Below are 21,919 nucleotides of genomic sequence, written 5' to 3' on the forward strand. Positions count from 1 at the left end.
TGCCATCTGATTGGTTGAGGACGGAGCCCATTACAGAGAAACCATGCCATCTGATTGGTTGAGCCCGTACAGGGCATGCCATGTGATTGGTTGAGGACGGAGCCCATTACAGAGAAACCATGCCATGTGATTGGTTGAGGACGGAGCCCATTACAGAGTTTTGCCATGTGATTGGTTGCCCATTACAGTGAAACCATGCCATGTGATTGGTTGAGGACGGAGCCCATTACAGAGAAACCATGCCATGTGATTGGTTGAGGACAGAGCCCATTACAGAGAAACCATGCCATGTGATTGGTTGAGGCCGGGCCCATTACAGAGAAACCATGCCATCTGATTGGTTGAGGACGGAGCCCATACAGTGAAACAGCCATGAGAAGGATGGTGCCCATGCCATGCCATCTGATTGGTTGAGACGGAGCCCATTACAGAGAAACCATGCCATGATTGGTTGATTGAGAAACCATTGAGGATGGAGCCCATTACAGAGAAACCATGCCATGTGATTGGTTGAGGACGGAGCCCATTACAGAGAAACCATGCCATGTGATTGGTTGAGGAAACCATGCCATGTGATTGGTTGAGGATTACAGAGAAACCATGCCATGTGATTGGTTGAGGACGGCCCATTACAGAGAAACCATGCCATGAGATTGGTTGAGGACGGAGCCCATTACAGAGAAACCATGCCATGTGATTGGTTGAGGGCCCATTACAGAGAAACCATGCCCATTACAGAGAAACCATGCCATGTGATTGGTTGCCCATTACAGGAAACCATGCCGTGAGCCCCCACATCAAAATATTTTTCCACCGGCACAGGTTTCATAAATTCACAAAAGCGATTTAAATATTAACTTAGTTTTGGAAATCTTCCTCTGGTTTGTCATCCAAAGGGTCCCAGCTACAGCATGTAGTGTTATTTTGTTGGATAAAATCGTTCTTTTATATCCCAAAAAGTCAGTTTAGTTGGCGCCATCGATTTTGAGTAATCCACTCGTTCAACATGCAGAGAAAGGAATCTGAAATTCTACCGCTAAACTGTGTTAAAGCCCAGTTCAAATATAAGACGAGACAACGCGACGGTCTGAAGGAGTTTTAGAACAAGTTTGCTTCATCTGAGCGGTCCGGTTTAAAGCGTCTCATGTCGTCGGCTGGAGTTTCCGACATTCAACAGGTCACATACTTTTAGCTAAAGTCTTAAGGCGAGACGGATCCATTTAGACAATCAGGAACCAGTGAACTAATGTTCTGCACACAGCCAAGCAGCTAGCTAGCTAACCAAATAGAGATCTACCTACCTATTCTGCTGCAGATAGCTAGCCTAGCTTGCTGATATTCATCTGACAAGTCATAAAGTCTACACTGTGACACGTATTTCACGATACTCGTTTGTTACAGTAACTTGTAACTTTGTTTCATCACGTCGACGTAACGAGGAACCGTTATTGTGGAAATGGTCTCAACTGCACGTCTCGTCTCCTTGATCCGAAAGCCCCGTCTTTCGTCGGCTGTCGTACAACACAACATTCTAAAACTAGCTAGTTTTATCTCATCTCGTCTCATGTCGTCTGTTGTCTCTGAACTGGGCTTTAAGGATTGCTAAGGATAGCAATCGGTTCGCAAATTATGTTCAGAGGTGCTAAGTAGTCTCGGCCAGCAAACGCCATTGGTGTGTCTGAGCCCTAAGGATCGCTAAGGATCGCCAGGGATAGCTAAGGATCGCCAGGGATAGCTAAGGATTGCCAGGGATAGCTAAGGATCACCAGGGATAGCTAAGGATCACCAGGGATAGCTAATGATCGCCAGGGATAGCTAATGATCACCAGGGATAGCTAATGATCGCCAGGGATAGCTAAGGATCGCCAGGGATAGCTAAGGATCGGCGGGGATAGCTAAGGATCGCCAGGGATAGCTAAGGATCGCCAGGGATAGCTAAGGATCAACAGGATAGCTAAGGATCGCCAGGGATAGCTAAGGATCACCAGGGATAGCTAAGGATCGCTGAGGGATAGCTAAGGATCGCTAAGGGTAGCTAAGGACATAGCATAGGACAATGCCATAATTCACTGGTATACATAGCAGAGGACAATGCCACTGTTTCTAGGAGGAGGAATCCATGAGAATGTCTGAGTGACTGACCAGCCAAGGAGGAGCAGATCCTTTACAGTCTATACATCCAGGCCATGGGTCCTGGAGCTCTGAAATACATGGAGAAACATTACTACAGTACATCTATACATCCAGAACCACATTACTACAGTACATCTATACATCCAGAACCACATTACTACAGTACATCAATACATCCAGAACCACATTACTACAGTACATCTATACATCCACAACCACATTACTACAGTACATCAATACATCCAGAACCACATTATAGTTAGGGTAGTTATAGTTAGGGTAGTTATAGTGAGGGTAGGTATAGTAAGGGTAGTTATAGTTAGGGTAGTTATAGTTAGGGTAGTTATAGATACCTCTTCTTTGCCCAGGGCTGTCTGGTAGTTATAGTTATAGTTAGGGTAGTTATAGTTAGGGTAGGTATAGTTATAGTTAGGTAGTTATAGTTAGGGTAGTTATAGTGAGGCAGGTATAGTTAGGGTAGTTATAATTAGGGCAGGTATAGTTATAGTTAGGGTAGTTATAGTTATAGTTAGGTATAGTTATAGTTAGGGTAGTTATAGTTAGGGTAGTTATAGTTAGGGTAGTTATAGTTAGGGTAGGTATAGTTAGGGTAGGTATAGTTAGGGTAGGTATAGTAGGGTAGTTATAGTTAGGGTAGTTATAGTTAGGGTAGTTATAGTTAGGGTAGTTATAGTGAGGGTAGGTATAGTTAGGGTAGGTATAGTAAGGGTAGGTATAGTAAGGGTAGTTATAGTAAGGGTAGTTATAGTTAGGTAGTTATAGTTAGGGTAGTTATAGTGAGGGTAGTTATAGTTAGGGTAGGTTATAGTTAGGGTAGTTATAGTTAGGGTAGTATATAGGGTAGTTATAGTTAGGGGTTATAGTTATAGTTAGGGTAGTTATAGTTAGGGTAGTTATAGTAAGGGTAGTTTATAGGTATTGGTGGAACAAACTCCCCTCACGACGCCAGGACAGCGGAGTCAATCACCACCTTCCGGAGACACCTGAAACCCCACCTCTTTAAGGAATACCTAGGATAGGATAGAGTAATCCTTCTCACCCCCCTAAAAGATTTAGATGCACTATTGTAAAGTGACTGTTCTACTGGATGTCATAAGGTGAATGCACCAATTTGTAAGTCGCTCTGGATAAGAGCGTCTGCTAAATGACTTAAATGTTAAATGTAAATGTACCTCTTCTTTGCCCAGGGCTGTCTGGTAGGTATAGTTATAGTTAGGGTAGTTATAGTTAGGGTAGTTATAGTTAGGGTAGTTATAGTTAGGGTAGTTATAGTTAGGGTAGTTATAGTTAGGGTAGGTATAGTTAGAGTTAGGGTAGTTATAGTTAGGGTAGTTATAGTGAGGGTAGTTATAGTTAGGGTAGTTATAGTTAGGTAGTTATAGTTAGTTATAGTTAGGGTGGTTATGGTTATGGTAGTTATAGTTAGGTAGTTATAGTTAGGGTAGTTATAGTTAGGGCAGGTATAGTTATAGTTAGAGTAGTTATAGTTAGGGTAGTTATAGTTATAGTTAGTTAGGGTAGTTATAGTTATGGTAGGTATAGTTATATAGTTAGGGTAGATATAGTTAGGGCAGGTATAGTTAGGGTAGTTATAGTTATAGTTAGGGTAGTTATAGTTATGGTAGGTATAGTTATATAGTTAGGGTAGGTATAGTTAGGGTAGTTATAGTTATAGTTAGGGTAGTTATAGTTAGGGTAGTTATAGTTATAGTTAGGGTAGTTATAGTTAGGGTAGGTATAGTTAGGGTAGTTATAGTTAGGGTAGTTATAGTTATAGGTAGGTATAGTTATAGTTATAGTTATAGTTAGTAGGTATAGTTTAGTTATAGTTAGGGTAGGTATAGTTAGGGTAGTTATAGTTAGGGTAGTTATAGTTAGGGTAGTTATAGTTAGGGTAGTTATAGTTAGGGTAGGTATAGTTAGTTAGTTATAGTTAGGGTAGTTATAGTTACCTCTTCTTTGCTCAGGGTCTGAAGCGTGTCTGGTAGCGGCTGAGCTCACGTTGAGGCGATGGACGGTCATCTTCAGGCTGTCGTTCTCGTCGACCACCTCCTGGGCTTGCTGCCTCAGACTCAGCAGCTCTGCCTGTTCACCTACAGGGGAGCTACAGTCAGTGTCTGGTCCACAGGAAGTACAATGCAGAACACGAGTCTCTCCACTCCCCTACCCAGTCTCTCACGGCCCCCAGTCTCTCCTCCTCCACCCCAGTCTCTCACGGCCTCCAGTCTCTCACGGCCCCCAGTCTCTCTCGGCCCCTAGTCTCTCCCCTCCTCCCCTCCTGTCTCTCACAGCCCACAGCCCCCAGTCTCTCACGGACCCAGTCTCTTGCCTCCTCCCCCAAGTCTCTCCCGGCCCCAGTCTCACGGCCCCCGTCTCTCACGGCCCTAGTCTCTCCCGTCCCCACGGGGCCCCTCTCCCGTCCCTCACGGCCCCCAGTCTCTCCCGTCCCTCACAGCCCTCAGTCTCCACGGCCCCCAGTCTCTCACGGCCCCCAGTCTCTCACGGGCCCCCAGTCTCTCACGGACCCCAGTCTCTCACAGACCCCAATTTCTCCCCTCCCATCCCTCACAGCCCCAAAGTCTCTCCCGGCCCCCAGTCTCCCCGCGTCCCTCCCGTCCCCTCCACGGCCCTCAGTCTCCACGGCCCCCCCAGTCTCTCACGGACCCCAGTCTCTCACAGACCCCAGTCTCTCACAGACCCCAGTCTCTCACAGACCCCAATCTCTCGCAGACCCCAGTCTCTCGCAGACCCCAGTCTCTCGCAGACCCCAGTCTCTCGCAGACCCCAGTCTCACGGCCCCCAGTCTTCCTCCCCCCAGTCTCTCACGGACCCCAGTCTCTCACGGCCCCCAGTCTCTCACGGCCCCCAGTCTCTCACGTCCCTCACAGCCCTCCCAGTCTCTCACGGCCCCCAGTCTCTCACGGCCCCAAGTCTCTCACGGACCCCAGTCTCCACGGACCCCAATTTCTCCCCTCCTCCCCTCCCATCCCTCACGGCCCCAGTCTCTCCCATCTCTCCCCATTTAGTCTCTCCCGTCCCTCCGGCCCCCAGTCTCTCCCGTCCAATTTCTCACGGACCCCAGTCTCTCCCCCGTCCCTCATTTCAGCCCTCCCAGTCTCTCACGGCCCCCAGTCTCTCACGGAACCCAGTCTCTCACAGACCCCAATTTCTCCCCCCGGACCCCAGTCTCTCACGGCCCCCAGTCTCTCCCGTCTCTCCCACGGCCCCAGTCTCTCTCACGGCCCCCAGTCTTCTCCCTCTCTCCTCCAGTCTCTCACGGCCCCCAGTCTCTCCGGCCCCCAGTCTCTCACAGACCCCATCACAGACCCCAGCCCCCAGTCTCTCGCTTCCTCCCCAGTCTCTCCCCCAGTCTCTCTCACGGCCCCCAGTCTCTCCCGTCTCTCCCGGCCCCCAGTCTCTCCCGTCTCTCCGGCCCCCCCAGCCCCCTCTCCTGTCCCTCACGCCCTTAGTCTCTCCCGTCCTCACAGCCCTCCGGCCCCCCAGTCTCTCACGGCCCCCAGTCTCTCACGGACCCCAGTCTCTCACGGACCCCAGTCTCTCACGGACCCCAGTCTCTCACAGACCCCAGTCTCTCACAGACCCCAGTCTCACACAGACCCCAGTCTCTCGCCTCCTCCCCCAGTCTATCCCCCAGTCCTCCTGCCCCCCCAGTCTCTCACGGCCCCAGTCTCTCTGGCCCCGTCTCTCACGGACCCCAGTCTCTCCCGTCTCTCACGGCCCCCAGTCTCTCCAGTCTCTCACGGCCCCCAGTCTCTCCCGACCCCTCTCACGGCCCCCAGGCTCTCTCGTCCCTCACGGCTCCCAGTCTCTCCACGGACCCCAATTTCCCGTCCTCCACGGACCCCAGTCTCTCCCGGTCCCCAATTTCGGCCCCCCCAGTCTCTCCCGTCTCTCACGGCCCCCCAGCTCCCCAGGCTCTCACGGCCCCCAGTCTCTCAGTCTCTCACGGACCCCAGTCTCTCACGGACCCCAGTCTCTCACATTTAGACCCCAGTCTCTCACAGACCCCAGTCTCTCACAGACCCCAGTCTCTCCCACAGGCCCCAGTCTCTCACAGACCCCAGTCTCTCGCCTCCTCCCCCCCCAGTCTATCCCCTCCCCCCCAGTCTCTCCCTCTCTCCGGCCCCAGTCTCACGGACCCCAGTCTCTCCACGGACCCCAGTCTCTCACGGCCCCCAGTCTCTCACGGCCCCCCAGTCTATCACGGACCCCAGTCTCTCCCGGCCCCCAGTCTCTCACGGACCCCAGTCTCTCACGGCCCCTAGTCTCTCACGGAACCCAGTCTCTCACGGACCCCAATTTCTCACGGACCCCAGTCTCTCCGGCCCCCAGTGGTCTCACGGACGGCCCCCCAGTCTCTCACGGACCCCAATTTCTCCCCTCCTCTCCTCCAGTCTCTCACGGCCCCCCAGTCTCTCCACGGCCCCCAGTCTCTCACAGCCCCCAGTCTCTCTCCCGTCCCTCACGGCCCCCAGTCTCTCCGTCTCTCAGTCTCTCCGTCTCTCCCAAAGTCTCTCCCGTCTCTCACGGCCCCCAGTCTCTCCCGTCCTCCACGGCCCCCAGTCAGTCTCTCCACGGCCCCCGTCTCTCACGTCTCTCACGGCCCCCAGTCTCTCCCGTCTCTCACGGCCCCCAGTCTCTCCAGTCTCTCACGGCCCCCAGTCTCTCCCCGTCTCTCAGTCTCTCCCGGCCCCCCAGTCTCTCACGGCCCCCAGTCTCTCACGGCCCCCAGTCTCTCACGGACCCCAGTCTCTCCCGTCCCTCACGGGCCCCAGTCTCTCACGGCCCCCAGTCTCTCACGGCCCCAGGGTTTTCTCTCCTTGTCCCCCCTTCCCACCCCACCTTAGGGTCCTCTCCCCTCTTGCCCCTCACCCCCAGTATCCACCCCACCTGCTGTAGGGACAGGGGCCTTGCTGAGTTCCCGCTCCAGACTCTGGACCCTCTGGTGGCTCCTCTGCAGCTGCAGGCTCTGTTCTGTACACCTCTGCTCCAGCACCCTCCTGTCTGCCCCCAGGGCCTGGTTCTGCTCTGTTAAAGACCGAACCATCTCCTTCTGCATGTCCAGAACCTCTCTGTAGGCACTGCTGGCCTCTGAGTGTGACAAAGTGTATGGCACAGCACAGGAAGACACAACACACACACAGACAGAGACACACAGACAGAGACACACAGACAGAGACACACAGACAGAGACACAGACAGAGCAAAGAGGAAAAGGAAAGAAATAGAGTTATGATATATAATACTGTGAGGTCCAGACAACACAGATATATAATACTGTGAGGTCCAGACAACACAGATATATAATACTGTGAGGTCCAGACAACACAGATATATAATACTGTGAGGTCCAGACAACACAGATATATAATACTGTGAGGTCCAGACAACACAGATATATAATACTGTGAGGTCCAGACAACACAGATATATAATACTGAGGTCCAGACAACACAGATATATAATACTGTGAGGTCCAGACAACACAGATATATAATACTGTGGTCCAGACAACACAGATATATAATACTGTGAGGTCCAGACAACACAGATATATAATACTGTGAGGTCCAGACAACACAGATATATAATACTGTGAGGTCCCAGACAACACAGATATATAATACTGTGAGGTCCCGACAACACAGATATATAACACTGTGAGGTCCCAGACAACACAGATATATAATACTGTGAGTCCAGACAACACAGATATATAATACTGTGAGGTCAGACAACACAGATATATAATACTGTGAGGTCCAGACAACACAGATATATAACACTGTGAGGTCCAGACAACACAGATATATATTACTGTGAGTCCAGACAACACAGATATATAATACTGTGAGTCAGACAACACAGATATATAATACTGTGAGTCCAGACAACACAGATATATAACACTGTGAGGTCCAGACAACACAGATATATAACACTGTGAGTCCAGACAACACAGATATATAAGCACTGTGAGGTCCAGACAACACAGATATATAACACTGTGAGGTCCAGACAACACAGATATATAATACTGTGAGTCCAGACAACACAGATATATAATACTGTGAGGCCCAGACAACACAGATATATAATACTGTGAGGCCCAGATAACACAGATATATAATACTGTGAGGCCCAGACAACACAGATATATAATACTGTGAGGTCCAGACAACACAGATATATAATACTGTGAGGCCCAGACAAATACAGATATATAATACTGTGAGGTCCAGACAACACAGATATATAATACTGTGAGGCCCAGATAACACAGATATATAATACTGTGAGTCCAACCCGACACAGATATATAATACTGTGAAGGTCCAGACGACACAGATATATAATACTGAGGTCCAGACAACACAGATATATAATACTGAGAGGTCCAGACAACACAGATATATAATACTGAGAGGTCATACAACACAGATATATAATACTGAGGCCCAGACAACACAGATATATAATACTGAGGTCCAGACAACACAGATATAATACTGTGAGGTCCAGACAACACAGATATATAATACTGTGAGGTCAGACAACACAGATATATAATACTGTGAGGTCAGACAACACAGATATATAATACTGTGAGGTCCAGACAACACAGATATATAATACTGTGAGGCCAGACAATACAGATATAATACTGTGAGGTCCAGACAACACAGATATATAATACTGTGAGGCCCAGACAACACAGATATATAATACTGTGAGGTCCAGACAACACAGATATATAATACTGTGAGTCCAGACAACACAGATATATAATACTATGAGGTCCAGACAACGAGATATATAATACTGTGAGGTCCAGACAACACAGATATAATCTGTGAGGCCCAGACAACACAGATATATAATACTGTGAGGTCCAGACAACACAGATATATAATACTGTGAGGTCCAGACAACACAGATATATAATACTGAGGCCCAGACAACACAGATATATAATACTGTGAGTCCAGACAACACAGATATATAATACTGTGAGGCCCAGACAACACAGATATATAATACTGTGAGGCCAGACAACACAGAAATAATACTGTGAGTCCAGACAACACAGATATATAATACTGGCCCAGACAACACAGATATATAATACTGTGAGTCCAGACAACACAGATATATAATACTGTGAGTCCAGACAACACAGATATATATAATACTGAGGTCCAGACAACACAGATATATATAATACTGTGAGGTCCAGACAACACAGATATATAATACTGTGAGGTCCAGACAACACAGATATATAATACTGTGAGTCAGACAACACAGATATATAATAATACTGTGAGGTCCAGACAACACAGATATATAATACTGTGAGGTCCAGACAACACCTGTATATAATGACTGTGTCCTGACTCTAAGGGTGACTGTGTCCTGACTCTAGGGTGACTGTGTCCTGACTCTAATGATGACTGTGTCTGACTGACTCTAAGGATGACTGTGTCCTGACTGACTCTAAGGAACTGTGTCCTGACTGAGTCTAAGGCGTGACTGTGCCTGACTCTAAGAATGACTGTGTCCTGACTCTAAGGATGACTGTGTCCTGACTCTAAGGACCACTGTGTCCTGACTCTAGGACCACTGTGTCCTGACTCTAAGGACCACTGTGTGACTGACTCTAAGAGATGACTGTGTCCCTGACTCTAAGGAGTGACTGTGTATGACTGACTCTAAGGACCACTGTCTACCTGATGGTCCATCTCGACTGTGTCCTGACTCTTGACTCTAAGGAAGACTGTGTCTGACTGACTCTAAGGGTGACTGTGTCCAGAAACTGAGTCTAAGGGTACTTGTCAACACACAGATGTCTGTGTAATTCCTCCAGGATCACTGTGTCCTGAATATACAGGATGACTGGCCTGAAAGACAGAGGATGACTGTGGAGAGGGGAGAGGATGACTGTGTCAGAGGACACAGAGGATGACTGTGTCCTGACTCTAAGGGTGACTGTGTCCTGAGACAAGGGTGACTGTGTCCTGACTGACTCTAAGGGTGACTGTATCCTACTGACCCTCACAGTGTTGACTGTGTCCTGACTGACTCTAGATATGATATTTACTGACTGAGTATGGAAAAGGTGATATATAATCCTACCATTTGAGTAAATGAAATGGGAGTGTTTTCATAGGCGGTCTTCACTGGACTCTAAGGGTGACTGAAGAGCATGCTTCTACGGACCAAGACTGAAGGCCCTGACTCTAAGGACCACTGTGTTCTGGGGAGAGGACCACTGTGTCCTGATCATAGAGGATGACTGTGTCCTGACTCTAATGACTGTACAACTCAGTCCACTTACCACCAAAAAAGCCCATCTCTCCTACTTCCTGAACTCTTGGATGGGCTGAAGACCAGGATCTTCTAATAATATGACCAGGATGGGTTGTCATAATCTGAGAGATGGGTTGATACTCTAATATGACAGGATGGGTTTAATAATATGATCAGGATGGGTTGAAATATAACCAGGACTGGGTTGATAAGAATATGACCAGGATGGGTTGATAATAATATGACCAGGATGGGTTGATAATAATATGACCAGGATGGGTTGATAATATGACCAGGATGGGTTGATAATAGATAGGAAGGATGAGGTTGATAATAATATGACCAGGATGGGTTGTCCTGACCAGGATGAGTTGATAATAATATGAGAGGATGGGTTCCTGATCTAGAGAGGATGGGTTGATTATATGACCAGGATGGGTTGATAATATATGACCAGGATGGGTTGATAAGAGATATGACCAGGATGGGTTGATGAGAATATGACCAGGATGGGTTGATAATAAGGGGACCAGAGAGGGTTGAGAAAGGGTTGATATATGACCAGGATGGGTTGATAATATGACTCAGAGTGGGTTGATAATAATATAGGACCACTGATGGGTTGATAATAGGACCAGGATGGGTTGATAATAATATGACCAGGATGAGGTTGATAAATGACCAGGAGGGTTTTAATAAGTCTTACTGACCAGGATGGGTTGATCTAGCCCAGGATGGGTTGTCTTAATAATATGACCAGGATGAAGGTTGATAATGAATATGGGACCAGGATGGGTTGATAATAATATGACCAGGAGGGTTATAATAATATGACCAGGATGGGTTGATAATAATATGACCAGGATGGGTTGATAATCCATATGACCAGGATGGGTTGAGACCAGGATGGGTTGATAATATGACCAGGATGGGTTGATAATATATGACCAGGATGGGTTGATTAATAATATGACCAGGATGGGTTGTTAATATGACCAGGATGGGTTGATAATATGACCAGGATGGGTTGATAATAATATGACCAGGATGGGTTGATAATATGACCAGGATGGGTTGATAATAATATGACCAGGATGGGTTGATAATAATATGACCAGGATGGGTTGATAATAATATGACCAGGATGGGTTGATAATAATATGACCAGGATGGGTTGATAATAATATGACCAGGATGGGTTGATAATAATATGACCAGGATGGGTTGATAATAATATGACCAGGATGGGTTGATAATAATATGACCAGGATGGGTTGTTAATAATATGACCAGGATGGGTTGATAATATGACCAGGATGGGTTGATAATAATATGACCAGGATGGGTTGATAATAATATAACCAGGACGGGTTGATAATAATATGACCAGGATGGGTTGATAAATATGACCAGGATGGGTTGATAATAATATGACCAGGATGGGTTGATAATAATATAACCAGGATGGGTTGTTAATAATATAACCAGGATGGGTTGATAATAATATGACCAGGATGGGTTGATAATAATATGACCAGGATGGGTTGATAATAATATGACCAGGATGGGTTGATAATAATATAACCAGGATGGGTTGTTAATAATATGACCAGGATGGGTTGATAATAATATGACCAGGATGGGTTGATAATAATATGACCAGGATGGGTTGATAATAATATGACCAGGATGGGTTGATAATAATATGACCAGGATGGGTTGTTAATAATATGACCAGGATGGGTTGATAATAATATGACCAGGATGGGTTGATAATATGACCAGGATGGGTTGATAATAATATGACCAGGATGGGTTGATAATAATATGACCAGGATGGGTTGATAATAATATGACCAGGATGGGTTGATAATAATATGACCAGGATGGGTTGTTAATAATATAACCAGGATGGGTTGATAATAATATGACCAGGATGGGTTGATAATAATATGACCAGGATGGGTTGATAATATGACCAGGATGGGTTGATAATATCGACCAGGATGGGTTGATTAATATGACCAGGATGGGTTGATAATAATATGACCAGGATGGGTTGTTAATAATATGACCAGGATGGGTTGATAATAATATGACCAGGATGGGTTATAATAATATGACCAGGATGGTTGTTGACCAGGAATAATATGACCAGGATGGGTTGATAATAATATGACCAGGATGGGTTGATAATATGACCAGGATGGGTTGATAATAATATAACCAGGATGGGTTGATAATAATATGACCAGGATGGGTTGATAATAATATGACCAGGATGGGTTGATAATAATATGACCAGGACCATATGACCAGGATGGGTTGATAATAATGACCAGGATGGGTTGATAATATGACCAGGATGGGTTGATAATATGACCAGGATGGGTTGATAATATGACCAGGATGGGTTGATAATAATATGACCAGGATGGGTTGATAATATGACCAGGATGGGTTGATAATAATATGACCAGGATGGGTTGATAATAATATGACTAGGATGGGTTGATAATAATATGACCAGGATGGGTTGATAATAATATGACTAGGATGGGTTGATAATAATATGACCAGGATGGGTTGATAATAATATGACTAGGATGGGTTGATAATAATAACCAGGATGGGTTGATAAATAACCAGATGGGTTGATAATATGACCAGGATGGGTTGATAATAATATGACCAGGATGGGTTGATAATAATATGACCAGGATGGGTTGATAATAATATGACCAGGATGGGTTGATAATATGACCAGGATGGGTTGATAATAATATGACCAGGATGGGTTGATAATAATATGACCAGGATGGGTTGATAATATGACCAGGATGGGTTGATAATAATATGACCAGGATGGGTTGATAATATGACCAGGATGGGTTGATAATAATATGACCAGGATGGGTTGATAATATGACCAGGATGGGTTAATATGACCAGGATGGGTTGATAATAATATGACCAGGATGGGTTGATAATATGACCAGGATGGGTTGATAATAATATGACCAGGATGGGTTAATAATATGACCAGGATGGGTTTAATAATAATATGACCAGGATGGGTTGATAATAATATGACCAGGATGGGTTGATAATAATATGACCAGGATGGGTTGATAATAATATGACCAGGATGGGTTGATAATAATATGACCAGGATGGGTTAATGATATGACCAGGATGGGTTGATAATAATATGACCAGGATGGGTTGATAATAATATGACCAGGATGGGTTGATAATATGACCAGGATGGGTTGATAATAATATGACAGGATGGGTTGATAATATGACCAGGATGGGTTGATAATAATATGACCAGGATGGGTTGATAATAATATGACCAGGATGGGTTGATAATAATATGACCAGGATGGGTTGATAATAATATGACCAGGATGGGTTGATAATAATATGACCAGGATGGGTTGATAATATGACCAGGATGGGTTGATAATATGACCAGGATGGGTTGATAATAATATGACCAGGATGGGTTGATAATAATATGACCAGGATGGGTTGATAATAATATGACCAGGATGGGTTGATAATAATATGACCAGGATGGGTTGATAATAATATGACCAGGATGGGTTGATAATATGACCAGGATGGGTTGATAATAACATGACCAGGATGGGTTGATAATAATATGACCAGGATTGTGGTTGTCTTCTGACAAGGAAAGTTGATATGAAAACCAATGGAGAAAGGCATGGGGTGGGTCTCTACAGAAAGAAAGAAAATCATTCAAAAATACTTCCCTAGAAAGATGACTTGCCACAGTGGAATCAGGGATCAGGATGGTTCTTTAAAAACAATACCTGATAGATTGATTCAGATCACAAGACCAGGCATATGGGTTGATAATAATTTGACCAGGATGGGTTGAGGTAATAAGCCTGGGCTGATTACTGAGTATGACCAGGCTGTCAGTGAAAAGCATCTCAGATATTGAGAAGATAATGTGTCCAGGATAATTTATAATGTTGAGACCAGGATGGGTTGTTAATATGACCAGGATGGGTTCTAATAATATGACCAGGATACGGCCTCCGCCCCGTTGATAATCCACTGACCAGGCCTCCGCCCCGTCTCTCTCCAATACGGACCAGGATGGGTTGATAATATGACCAGGATGGGTTGATCCATAACGACCAGGATGGGTTGATAATATTACCAGGATGGGTTGATAATATAACCAGGATTGTGCCTTTGTCTTCTGACCGCTACGGCCTCCGCCCCACAACGGCCTTGATATGAAAACCAATGGAACAGGAGAGAAACGGCCTCCGCCCCGTGGGTCTCTCCAGAAAGGAAAATCATTCAAAAATCTCCACAACGGCCTCCCTACGAAAGCCCGCCCCGTTCGCCACAGTGGAATCAGGGTCTCTCCCAGTAATATGCCTAAGTCTTTAACGGCCTCCGTAGATCTGATTCAGATCACAACGGCCTCCGCATATGTCTCTCTGGGCACATAAGCCCGTCAATTTCTCCACAACGGCCTCAGGTCTAATAAACCTAGCCCGTCTCTCTCCACTGTCAGTCAAACGGCCTCCTTCCATCGACTCCCCATATTGGAAGATAATGTGTCTCCCTCCCTAACCTGTACCCCCATCTATAATTTACGGCCTTGAGTCTCTCTCCCTAAAGGGGAGGGCCTGGCCCCCCGAACCAGTCTCTCCACTACGGCCTCCGCCCCGTCTCTCTCCACTACGGCCTCCGCCCCTCTCTCCACTACGGCCTCCGCCCCGTCTCTCCCACAACGGCCTCCGCCCCGTCTCTCTCCACAACGGCCTCCGGTCTCTCTCCCAACGGCCTCCGCCCCGTCTCTCTCCACAACGGCCTCCGCCCCGTCTCTCTCCACTACGGCCTCCGCCCCGTCTCTCTCCACTACGGCCTCCGCCCCGTCTCTCTCCACTACGGCCTCCGCCCCGTCTCTCTCCGCTACGGCCTCCGCCCCGTCTCTCTCCACAACGGCCTCCGCCCCGTCTCTCTCCACAACGGCCTCCGCCCCGTCTCTCTCCACACGGACGGCCTCCACTACGGCCTCCGCCCCGTCTCTCTCCACAACGGCCTCCGCCCCGTCTCTCTCCACTACGGCCTCCGCCCCGTCTCTCTCCACAACGGCCTCCGCCCCGTCTCTCTCCTCCGCCCCGTCTCTCTCCACAACGGCCTCCGCCCCGTCTCTCTCCACAACGGCCTCCGCCCCGTCTCTCTCCCCGGCCTCCGCCCCTCTCTCTCCACAACGGCCTCCGCCCCGTCTCTCTCCACAACGGCCTCCGCCCCGTCTCTCTCCACTACGGCCTCCGCCCCGTCTCTCTCCACTACGGCCTCCGCCCCGTCTCTCTCCACAACGGCCTCCGCCCCGTCTCTCTCCATACGGCCTCCGCCCCGTCTCTCTCCACTACGGCCTCCGCCCCGTCTCTCTCCAGAAACGGCCTCCGCCCCGTCTCTCTCCCAACGGCCTCCGCCCCGTCTCTCTCCACAACGGCCTCCGCCCCGTCTCTCTCCCACTACGGCCTCCGCCCCGTCTCTCTCCACTCGGCCTCCGCCCCGTCTCTCTCCACAACGGCCTCCGCCCCGTCTCTCTACGGCCTCCCGCCCCGTCTCTCTCCATACGGCCTCCGCCCCGTCTCTCCACCGGCCTCAGTCTCTCTCTACGGCCTCCGCCCCGTCTCTCTCATATTACCTCCACTAACCTCTTCCCCCATCTATACATAGTCACTAACTCTACCTACATATTACCTCAATTACCTCCACTAACCTCTACCCCCATCTATACATAGTCACTAGCTCTACCTACATATTACCTCAATTACCTCCACTAACCTCTACCCCCATATATACATAGTCACTAACTCTACCTACATATTACCTCCACTAACCTGTACCCCCATCTATACATAGTCACTAACTCTACCTGCATATTACCTCAATTACCTCCACTAACCTGTACCCCCATCTATACACAGTCACTAACTCTACCTGCATATTACCTCAATTACCTCCACTAACCTGTACCCCCATCTATACACAGTCACTAACTCTACCTACATATTACCTCCACTAACCTCTACCCCCCATCTATACATAGTCACTAACTCTACCTACATATTACCTCCACTAACCTCTTCCCCCATCTATACATAGTCACTAACTCTACCTACATATTACCTCAATTACCTCCACTAACCTCTAAAGAATAGGGTGTGCGGTCTATATAGGGAATAGGGTGCCATAGGGCTCTGGTCTAAAGTAGTGCACTATGTAGGGAATAGGGTGCCATAGGGCTCTGGTCTAAAGTAGTGCACTATATAGGGTGCTATAGGGCTCTGGTCTAAAGTAGTGCACTATATAGGGTGCCATAGGGCTCTGGTCTAAAGTAGTGCACTATATAGGGAATAGGGTGCCATAGGGCTCTGGTCTAAAGTAGTGCACTATATAGGGTGCCATAGGGCTCTGGTCTAAAGTAGTGCACTATGTAGGGAATAGTGTGCTATAGGGCTCTGGTCTAAAGTAGTGCACTATATAGGGAATAGGGTGCCATAGGGCTCTGGTCTAAAGTAGTGCACTATGTAGGGAATAGGGTGCTATAGGGCTCTGGTCTAAAGTAGTGCACTATATAGGGAATAGGGTGGCATAGGGCTCAGGTCTAAAGTAGTGCACTATATAGGGAATAGGGTGCCATTCGGGACGCATTCCCAATTTCACCATCAGTCAGAATGTTAGCAAATATGACAAGGCTATTATAAACCTCCCCTTCCCCTGTCCAGACACCGCAGCAGGGGACGAAGAGAAGGAGGAAAGAGAGAGAGGCAGAGAGAGAGAGCAGAGATAGAAAGAGGCAGAAAAGAGAGAGAGAGGCAGAGAGAGGAAGAGAGGCAAATAGAGAAAGAGAGACAGAGAGAGAAAGAGGCAGAGAGAACGAGAGGCAGAGAGAGAACGAGAGGCAGAGAGAGAAAGAGGCAGAGAGAAAGAGGCAGAGAGAGAAAGAGGCAGAGAGAGAAAGAGGCAGAGAGAGAAAGAGGCAGAGAGAGAAAGAGGCAGAGAGAGGCAGAGAGAGGCAGAGAGAGAGAAGAGAGGCATATAGAGTAAGAGGCAGAGAGAGAAAGAGGCAGAGAGAGAGAAAGAGGCAGAGAGAGAAAGAGGCAGAGAGAGAAACGAGGCAGAGAGAGAAAGAGGCAGAGAGAGAAAGAGGCAGAGAGAGAAAGAGGCAGAGAGAGAAGAGAGGCAGAGAGAGAACGAGAGGCAGAGAGAGAGAAAGAGGCAGAGAGAGAGAAAGAGGCAGAGAGAGAAAGAGGCAGAGAGAGAAAGAGAGGCAGAGAGAGAACGAGAGGCAGAGAGAGAAAGAGGCAGAGAGAGAAAGAGGCAGAGAGAGAGAAAGAGGCAGAGAGAGAAAGAGGCAGGCAGAGAGGCAGAGAGAGAAAAAGAGGCAGAGAGAGAGAGAGAGGCAGAGAGAGAAAGAGAGGGCAGAGAGAGAAAAGAGGGGCAGAGAGAGAACGAGAGGCAGAGAGAGAAAGAGAGGCAGAGAGAGAAGAGAGGCAGAGAGAGAGAAGGCAGATAGAGGCAGAGAGAGAAAGATAGGCAGAGAGAGAATGAGAGGCAGAGAGAGAAAGAGAGGCAGAGAGAGAGGCAGAGAGAGGCAGAGAGAGAAAGAGAGGCAGAGAGAGAAAGAGAGGCAGAGAGAGAAAGAGAGGCAGAGAGAGAGAAGAGAGGCAGAGAGAGAAAGAGAGGCAGAGAGAGAAGAGAGGCAGAGAGAGAACGAGAGGCAGAGAGAGAACGAGAGGCAGAGAGAGAACGAGAGGCAGAGAGAGAAGAGAGGCAGAGAGGCAGAGAGAGAAAGAGAGGCAGAGAGAGAACGAGAGGCAGAGAGAGAAAGAGGCAGAGAGAGAAAGAGGCAGAGAGAGAAAGAGGCAGAGAGAGAAAGAGGCAGAGAGAAAGAGGCAGAGAGAAAGAGGCAGAGAGAGAACGAGAGGCAGAGAGAGAAAGAGATAAGACAAGGAACCAAACCCTATAACCTACTTTTGCTCAGTGTTTCTGGGTCCTTCAGTGTATCAGGGGAATGTGACGTATTTTACCCAGACAGTCAGTTCCTCAGACAAATGGACAGACTGACTCAGAGGATTTCTCCCAAATGGACACTAATTCCCTATATAGTGCATAACATTTGAGCATCGGGCCCTGGTCCAAAGTAGTGCACTACAGTATACAGGACAAAGGTTTCATTCTAAAGTAGTGCACTATATAGGGAATAGGGTGCCATAGGGCAGACGTGGTCTCAATTAACTCATCACTAGAATATCCTCATCTTCGTCCCAAATGGAACATTAGTCACTACATAGTGCACTACACTTAAGACCAGGCCTTACAAAGGGCTCTGGTCTTAAGTAGTGCACTATATAGGGAATAGGGTGCCATAGGGCTCTGGTCTAAAGTAGTGAACTATATACATAGTCACTAACTCTACCTGCATATTACCTCAATTACCTCCACTAACCTCTAAAGTAGTGAACTATATAGGGAATAGGGCTCTGGTCTAAAGTAGTGCACTATATAGGGAATAGGGCTCTGGTTTAAAGTAGTGAACTATATAGGGAATAATTTGGGATGCATTCAATCTCAAGGAAAAAATGACAGCAGAAAGATTTTTAAAAAATAAGTGTTTTACCTTCTGAACTGGTGTTGAAACATCTGTTGACCCTCAGCTTCCTCTGGAAAACAGAGCTATATTAATTATGGAAACATCTGTTGAACCTCAGCTTCCTCTGGAAAACAGAGCTATATTAATTATGGAAACATCTGTTGAACCTCAGCTTCCTCTGGAATACAGAGCTATATTAATTATGTTGAAACATCTATATTAATTATGGAAACATCTGTTGAACCTCAGCTTCCTCTGGAATACAGAGCTATATTAATTATGGAAACATCTGTTGAACCTCAGCTTCCTCTGGAATACAGAGCTATATTAATTATGGAAACATCTGTTGAACCTCAGCTTCCTCTGGAAAACAGAGCTATATTAATTATGGAAACATCTGTTGAACCTCAGCTTCCTCTGGAATACAGAGCTATATTAATTATGGAAACATGTTGAACCTCAGCTTCCTCTGGAATACAGAGCTATATTAATTATGGAAACATCTGTTGAACCTCAGCTTCCTCTGGAATACAGAGCTGGAAACATCTGTTGAACCTCAGCTTCCTCTGGAATACAGAGCTATATTAATTATGGAAACATCTGTTGAACCTCAGCTTCCTCTGGAATACAGAGCTATATTAATTATGGAAACATGTTGAACCTCAGCTTCCTCTGGAATACAGAGCTATATTAATTATGGAAACATCTGTTGAACCTCAGCTTCCTCTGGAATACAGAGCTATTATGGAAACATCTGTTGAACCTCAGCTTCCTCTGGAATACAGAGCTATATTAATTATGGAAACATCTGTTGAACCTCAGCTTCCTCTGGAATACAGAGCTATATTAATTATGGAAACATCTGTTGAACCTCAGCTTCCTCTGGAATACAGAGCTATATTAATTATGGAAACATCTGTTGAACCTCAGCTTCCTCTGGAATACAGAGCTATATTAATTATGGAAACATCTGTTGAACCTCAGCTTCCTCTGGAAAACAGAGCTATATTAATTATGGAAACATCTGTTGAACCTCAGCTTCCTGGAATACAGAGCTATGGAAACATCTGTTGAACCTCATACAGAGCTATATTAATTATGGAAACATCTGTTGAACCTCAGCTTCCTCTGGAAAACAGAGCTATATTAATTAGAAACATCTGAACCTCTTCCTCTGGAATACAGAGCTATATTAATTATGGAAACATCTGTTGAACCTCAGCTTCCTCTGGAATACAGAGCTATATTAATTATGGAAACATCTGTTGAACCTCAGCTTCCTCTGAATACAGAGCTATATTAATTATGGAAACATCTGTTGAACCTCAGCTTCCTCTGGAAAACAGAGCTATATTAATTATGGAAACATCTGTTGAACCTCAGCTTCCTCTGGAATACAGAGCTATATTAATTATGGAAACATCTGTTGAACCTCAGCTTCCTCTGGAATACAGAGCTATATTAATTATGGAAACATCTGTTGAACCTCAGCTTCCTCTGGAATACAGAGCTATATTAATTATGGAAACATCTGTTGAACCTCAGCTTCCTCTGGAATACAGAGCTATATTAATTATGGAAACATCTGTTGAACCTCAGCTTCCTCTGGAATACAGAGCTGTTGAACCTCAGCTTCCTCTGGAATACAGAGCTATATTAATTATGGAAACATCTGTTGAACCTCAGCTTCCTCTGGAATACAGAGCTATATTAATTATGGAAACATCTGTTGAACCTCAGCTTCCTCTGGAATACAGAGCTATATTAATTATGGAAACATCTGTTGAACCTCAGCTTCCTCTGGAAAACAGAGCTATATTAATTATGGAAACATCTGTTGAACAGCTTCCTCTGGAAAACAGAGCTATATTAATTATGGAAACATCTGTTGAACCTCAGCTTCCCTCAGCTATATTAATTTCCATCTGTTGAACCTCAGCTTCCTCTGGAAAACAGAGCTATATTAATTATGGAAACATCTGTTGAACCTCAGCTTCCTCTGGAAAACAGAGCTATATTAATTATGGAAACATCTGTTGAACCTCAGCTTCCTCTGGAATACAGAGCTATATTAATTATGGAAACATCTGTTGAACCTCAGCTTCCTCTGGAATACATCTGTTGTTATTCTGTTATTTTATATTTTATAATCTGAATAGTGAGTGCAGACAGTGTGTTTGGTGTGTGTGTGTGGGGGGGACCAACCTGGGGGTAGAGGGGGGCAACCTGGGGGTAGAGGGGGGGGACCAACCTGGGGGTAGGGGGACACTATGTCGAAGGCAGAGTCATCAGTCTCCTCTCTGCCCTCTGACAGAACATCACTCTGGAAAACAGAGACAAGGATTTAACACAACACACACAGCTGGAGAGTTTAAAGAGATGACAGTTGAATTGCCATTGAGAGTTTAAAGAAGACAGTTGAATTGCCATTGAGAGAAGACAGTTGAATTGCCATTCAGAAGACAGTTGAATTGCCATTCAGAGAAGACAGTTGAATTGCCATTGAGAAGACAGTTGAATTGCCATTCAGAAGACAGTTGAATTGCCATTCAGAAGACAGTTGAATTGCCATTCAGAAGACAGTTGAATTGCCATTGAGAGAAGACAGTTGAATTGCCATTGAGAAGACAGTTGAATTGCCATTCAGAGAAGACAGTTGAATTGCCATTCAGAGTTTAAGGAGAAGACAGTTGAATTGCCATTGAGAGTTTGCCAAGAGAAGACAGTTGAATTGCCATTCAGAGTTTAAATTGCCATTGAGAGAAGACAGTT

General features: G+C 46.3%; 1 protein-coding gene across 1 annotated transcript in view; it reads right to left on the reverse strand.

The window, feature by feature from the left end:
- Window positions 1-4,106: 4,106 nt before the first annotated feature.
- The window catches only part of LOC127924185 (centrosomal protein of 89 kDa-like), a gene marked incomplete at its 3' end in the record, with an annotated part of 41,452 nt that continues 23,639 nt past the window's right edge, over window positions 4,107-21,919 (reverse strand). The window contains exons 5-7 of the mRNA XM_052508639.1: window positions 21,353-21,470; window positions 7,066-7,266; window positions 4,107-4,247 (exon numbers count right to left, since the gene is read on the reverse strand). Of these exons, the coding sequence (XP_052364599.1) occupies window positions 4,107-4,247; window positions 7,066-7,266; window positions 21,353-21,470 (460 nt within the window). The remainder of the gene's footprint in view (window positions 4,248-7,065; window positions 7,267-21,352; window positions 21,471-21,919) is intronic.

The sequence above is a fragment of the Oncorhynchus keta genome, unplaced genomic scaffold, assembly GCF_023373465.1.
Source record: "Oncorhynchus keta strain PuntledgeMale-10-30-2019 unplaced genomic scaffold, Oket_V2 Un_contig_3778_pilon_pilon, whole genome shotgun sequence".
NCBI classification, from domain to species: Eukaryota; Metazoa; Chordata; class Actinopteri; order Salmoniformes; family Salmonidae; genus Oncorhynchus; species Oncorhynchus keta.